This window comes from Corvus brachyrhynchos, unplaced genomic scaffold, assembly GCF_000691975.1.
Source record: "Corvus brachyrhynchos isolate BGI_N302 unplaced genomic scaffold, ASM69197v1 scaffold47, whole genome shotgun sequence".
NCBI lineage: Eukaryota > Metazoa > Chordata > Aves > Passeriformes > Corvidae > Corvus > Corvus brachyrhynchos.
Window position 1 is genome coordinate 298,143 of NW_008239292.1, and position 6,000 is coordinate 304,142.

Sequence of the window (6,000 nt, forward strand, 5' to 3'; positions counted from 1 at the left end):
GGGTAAAGAATTTCATTGGGGAAGGGAAGGTTGTTCCTCAGCATCTGATGGGTCCCCGCACCAGTGGACAGGGAAAGGAGGATCCCTGGGAGATGCCAGGAGGAGGCCACACGGGAGTAAGGAGAGCAGGGGTCAGGAGTCACCAGCCATCACTGATGACCCACTGCTCTGGCTTGGTTTCACCATCAGTGATGGCTTTCACAGTGTCATCCCCAGCGCAGAGAATCAGGGTCAGGCTTGCTGGACGTCCCCTTGTTCATGAGCCCCAAAGTAAGGGGTGCTGGAGCAGAACATCTGGAGCAGCAGTGGATGCCCACCCCTCCATAATGAGCTGTCTCTTGACACAGGGAAGAATGACATCTTTGGGGAGCCCATCAGCCTCTACGCCCGCCCAGGGAAGTCCAACGCTGATGTGAGGGCCCTGACCTACTGCGACTTGCACAAGATTCAGCGCGAAGACCTGCTGGAGGTCTTGGACATGTACCCAGCCTTCTCTGACAACTTCTGGAGCAACTTAGAGATCACCTTCAACCTACGAGATGTGAGTGCCAGGGCTGCCCCAAGGAGAAATGTGGTCAATGCTTAAATTTGGCAAGTGGGAGGGCTGAAGCAAGGATGTCAGCAGGTGCAACAGCCACATTTCCCAGGGCATTCTCCATGGAGTTATGATTCCCCCACAGCAAGACATGTCTACTGCATGTTTCTGAGCTCTTTGGAACAGCTGGCACAACAAGCCATGGCAGTGGTACTCTGCTCTGCAGCACTTGTAAATCAGCCACAGGGCTGCTCCAGCCTGGGCAAATGGGTTGCACACATTTTGAGGCTGCTGAAGTAAGAAATATTCTCATGCTTCATTGAATTGGGTACCAGCTTCCTCTGAAAATTCCTTTTTAAATAATCAGGTTTGCAATCCCTGAAAGGCTTGAAGCATTTTTGCCAGTGCTGTTTGACTCTTTTATAGTGTGTGACTGAACTTTGTCCTTTCCTGACATTTTTTTTGAGAGACCTGAAAGATAGAAAAGAAAGTCAAATTCCCTCCATGTCCTGTCCCACTCTGGGATGTCCTGACACTTCTCAGGGTGCTCCTTCCCTCCCCATGGCCCTGACACCCTTACCTCAGTCTCAGAGCAGCAAGGACAGCCTTAGGAATCCCCTGAGCTCTGAAACCAGTCCAGGAGGCACTGGGTGGGACAGGGCAGTGGTGAAGAGACAGAGGTAGCTTCACCTTCAGAGGATGTGGAAAGGGCTGTAGCCCCCATGGCACACATGGATGGGATGTGGCACCCTTTCCCTGGTGACCAGCCCCTCTCATTCCTCAGGCAGACAGCGTTCCCCGCTCACCCCTCAGCGAGGAGTACGACTGCACCTACCGCCAGACTCGCCGACACAAGCACTCCCTTTGCCAGCCCAGCAAGCCTGGTGAGTTCCACTGCATTGGCAGAGCCCAGCCTGCAGGGCGGGAGAGCGGGATCATTATTAATTACTACCCTGGCAGGTGCCCCAAAGCAGAGGTTGCTGGTGCCTCTGTCCCTGCAGACCATCTTGCAGGCACCCAAACTGCCTTCCCTCCTTCCCCTTGTGATGCCCCAGCCCTGCAGGCATCCTAGAGGGAATGGGGGCTGTTTTTTTCATGTGTGGTACTCCCCAGACTGACCTGTTGTGCTGTCCCACAGACCGAGACACGGGCATCTCTGATGCAGAGCAGTATCACACCTACTCCGAGCTCACCAACCCGCAGAACCCGCTGAGTAAGGACCAGTGGGACGACATGGGCAGCAGCACCTCTCCCTGCTCCCAGGCTAGTGATGACGAGGCCAAGACTGGCAGCCCTGTGAAAGCTGAGCCCTTTCCCACACCCAAAAAGGATGACTTTGCTCTGCCTTCGCTCAGCCTCATCACCACCAGCGCCGGCAACACGGAGATCGGCAAGCAGGCGGCAGAGAGCAGCCAGTCCTACACAGGTACCCACGGCTGCAGGCAGAGCTGGCAGGAGGGTGGTGAGAGATGCTTGCGTATGGTGGCCTTGTCTTGCAGCAGGTCCAAGCAGCTCATATGGATTTGAGGGGAGCCACGCTCCAAGGCCAAGGGTCTTCACTGCCTTTTATCCCCAGCTGGATCTGCTCTGTCCCTCCTGTGCCACTCCATGTGTGTCAGGGTGGTGGCTGTCCATGTGTGTGGGTGATGGCTCTCCACGTATGTCAGTGGTGGTTCCACGTGTGTGTTGGTGATGGCTCTCTATGTATGTCAGGTGACAGAATCTGGAACACCTCCATACCAGTGGGGCTGGAGGATGCAAGACAGAAGTGCTGAGATGTCTCCTCTTCTTCCAGCCACTCCCCTGGATATTCCCAACATGTTCACCTTCTGGGAGGACCGGAGGCCGGCCCACCCTGCGGAGCCTTTGCAGCACATCTCGCTGGTGCACAGCTCACAGGACGTGCCCCTGCACAGTGACTACAGGCCAGGGCAGATCGAGTCCAGGCTGGAGCTCCTGCAGGCCCAGCTCAGCAGGTGGGCAGGGTTGGAGAGGACCTGAGGGACTCTGGGCCATCAGCTTCTGCTTTCTAGAGGTGGCTGCAGTGGGCTCTGTGTGCAGCAACGCCACGTCCTGACCCCTGGGACACTGCATTCCTGGGGAGGGGGTGGGAGTGCTTTGCAAACGCAGGAGCTTCTCAAAGGGCAAGTCCTGACCCTGACTGCAGCCCAGCGCCTCATCTGCTGCTGTGCACCACCCTTGGCATCTGTCACCACCCCCAGGATCTCCCACACTGCCACCTGAGATCTGTCACTTTGCCATGGCTTCCAAATTCAATGCAATTGCAGATACGATACCACCCACAGGCACAACTGGAGCCCTTTGCAGGTCCCCTCTTCCTGCTGCAAAGAGCTAAAAGCATCCTCCTGCTTGAGCACATGAGCCTCAAGACCATCACTGCCCTCTAAATAAGAAAAAATACATGATTTTTCAAACTGACAGAGAGTATGTTTAGATTGGATACTAGGAAAAAATCCTTCCCTGTGAGGGTGGTGAGGCCCTGGCACAGGTTGCCCAGAGAAGCTGTGCCCCCCTCCCTGAAGTGTTCCAGGCCAGGTTGGGTGGGGCTTGGAGCAACCTGGGATAGTGAAAGGTGTCCCTGCCCATGGATGGGGATGGAACTGGATGAGCTTTAAGATCCCTTTCAATCCCAACTATTCTATGATTTTTGAACGAGAAGGAAGAACCCACACTGGAGGTGCAGGTTTAAGGTCCCCAGGCAGCACTCACATGAGGGGCTGACACTGTGGGCTCTGCTGCACTTGTTGAGCTCATTTCACCACACACTTGTGTTTAAGCGTCTCTCCAGTGCACCATCCTAGCACTGGGGGACAGATCTACCCACTCTGTAAGTGATGCTGTGACTGTGTCCTGCAAGCGGGTGCCAGAGCTATTCACTTCAGTCAAGGACAAGGCAGAAGGAAGAGACTTCTACTTTTCTATTTCCTCCTATTCCTCAGTTAAAAATGGTTGGCACTAACCTGCCTTGCTGCATCTGTCAGCACAGGCAGCTGGCGTGGACAATTGATCCAGATTAAAACTAACCATTGCAATTTTTTCCCCCCTCCAGGGTAATTTTAGCTTTTTTTCAAATCCCTGCTCCTGATCCCAGTTTGGCTCCACATAAAATTGGGCAGAGGATGATTGAGTGTGGCAGGAGAGAGATGGCAGGATTGATCTCTCTGTGGCAGTGCTGGTTTGAAGCTCTCTAAAAACCTCTAAAAACAAGCAGCAGGCAAAGCATCATTGCCCTGGGGCAGCGGGATTGGCACCTCCTCCCAGTGCCTCCCCTGCCCAGCCGCGGTATGCAAAAGGATTCTCTACGCTAACGCCAGGCTGCTCTGTCCCCAGGCTGGAGTCCAGGATGTCGTCAGATATTAATATAATCCTCCAGCTCCTGCAGCGCCAGCTGTCCCAAGTGCCACCCGCGTACAGCCCCATCTCACCGACCTCCCACAGCCTGGCCATGTACGGCATCGTCCCGCGGAGCCTGGAGCCGCTCACGCCCTGTGCGCCTCTGGAGGACCAGGAGCCGGCGACCCAGGAGCAGGTAAGGTCACCCCTCACCCGCCGGGGTCCTTCTGCCCCAGTCCTGAGTTCTCTCCAGGCAAAGCACAGCCAAGCACTCATGGGTCCCAGCAAAGCCACGGGGTCTTGTTTTGGGAGCAGATCTGCCCACTGCCTCACTGATTTTGGGGCACAGCTGCCATCCCCAACACTGCCAAGGTGCCCCATCAGTAGGGAAGGAAGTGGGCTCCTCTGCTCTGAGGCTTCCTCAAGTGAAAAATAACATTTTGGGGCTTGGAGCCTGATGAGGCTCCAAGGCTTATGAGGAGAGAGCGTGGCTACTTCATTTTGCTTTTACCATAACCCACACGATTCCTCGTTTCCCACCAGCGCCCGAGCTACACGGAGGTAGAAAAGTTCCACTTGAAATCCAGGGACTCCTTGTCAAGTGGGATGCAGCTCTCTGAGTCATCCGACAAAACCATGACAGTCTACTCTGAGCAGGAGCACCACTCCCCACCTCTCCCGAGCCCAGAGCCTCCCCACCAAAGGGCACCAAATACCCATGGACTCTTGCGGGGCTCTCGTTTCCCTTCCCTCCCTGAGCACTTGGAGGTATCTTCCGAGCACCAGGACATTCAGAGACACCTCTCCGACCCCATGCTTCCTGGAAGTTAGAGACATGGGGGCTGCGGGGGGAGTCAAGAGGAACCTCAACTGCAAGCCCGGTCAGTTGATGTTGACTTTGACTGCAAGGGTAAGACATTGGACAATGCCATTGGCTCAGGGGTATAATTTGTAGCTATCTTCTGCCAGCTTGACAGGAAGTATAGAGTGGCTGGCTTCCAAGGTCAACATTTTCCAGCGGTTCCCATAGAGTAGATTTCATTTGCACATAAGAGCAAACCTAGAACAGTTCTTACAGCCACCATCGAGCTGGTTAGGCCATGTGGTTCCCACCCCCCCCTCCTTGCCAAGGCTTCCTCTCGAGAAGGGCATGAGCCAAGCGAGCCACAGCGACCACAGGAGAGCAAATCTACAGCTCTGGGCTGCGAGGCCGCTGTGCTGGAGATCTCTGGAGCAGGGACCATTGTGTTGGTACGAGGCTTGGCCCAGCAGAGCCGCAGGTGTTACAGAAAGGGTGGTCACCAGAGGAGGAGTGGGAGATCTCCACGGTGTGGTCCAGGGGAAACCACAGGTGGGAAGCCCAGGACAAGGACAGAGGACAGAAGCTTGTCCTACTTGATTGCCACTGAGTAGTGAAGGGCCAACAGCCCCTGCCACCTCAGCCTGCTTCAGCACAGGTCCCAGGGCACTGACTTCTCCAGCAAGGCTGGTCACGCCTTGCAAACCCCAACACGCATCCCACAACTCCCCAGGTCAATCCAACTGGTCACCAGCCTGGGCATAAAGCACAAAACTCAAAAGCACAATCCCAGAAAGCTGAAAAGCCCCAGATACCTTGTGTCCAGCCCTCCCTCCCTGCTTTTCTCTTTTGATAAAGGTTCAATAGGTGCTTCCTCCTGCCCACCCCTTCTCCCAGCAGACTCCCGCAGCATTCCCATAGGAGAAGCCCACGTAGCACTGCTGCCTCGCCGCTCAGGTAGATGCTGTGACAGTCCTAGGCCACCAGCTCAAGTAATATATCGAGCTCCCTTTGAGAGTAGTCAAACTGTGAGCATCTCTTTCTCTGGAGTTTTAGTGTACACTTTGCTAATAAAGATGTTTTTGGCACCTGATGTGAATTACAGCTGTGTTCATTGGGAGCATCCATGAATTCATCCCGGGCATCTTCACCCCGAAAAGGCTGTGGTCAAACCCCAGTTGCTTCGTCCAAGGAGTGTGGGGCTGACAGAGCCCATGTGCAGTCAGGTCAAGGCAATCCCTTCCCGACAGGATGCAGTTGAGGCTCTGCAGTAATTTGGAAAAGCTTTTCTACAAGCGCAAGGCAGCTGTGT

At 54.9% G+C, this 6,000-nt stretch overlaps 1 protein-coding gene across 3 annotated transcripts in view; it reads left to right on the forward strand.

Annotated features, from left to right (window-relative positions):
* The window catches only part of KCNH6 (potassium voltage-gated channel subfamily H member 6), a 29,969-nt gene extending 24,182 nt beyond the window's left edge, over positions 1–5,787 (forward strand). For all 3 annotated transcript variants that reach the window (XM_008638458.2, XM_017740565.1, XM_017740566.1), the window contains 6 exons: positions 348–541; positions 1,320–1,419; positions 1,674–1,961; positions 2,331–2,511; positions 3,887–4,085; positions 4,433–5,787. In XM_008638458.2, the coding sequence (XP_008636680.1) occupies positions 348–541; positions 1,320–1,419; positions 1,674–1,961; positions 2,331–2,511; positions 3,887–4,085; positions 4,433–4,720 (1,250 nt within the window). In that variant the 3' untranslated portion in view covers positions 4,721–5,787. The remainder of the gene's footprint in view (positions 1–347; positions 542–1,319; positions 1,420–1,673; positions 1,962–2,330; positions 2,512–3,886; positions 4,086–4,432) is intronic.
* The last annotated feature ends 213 nt before the right edge of the window (positions 5,788–6,000 follow it).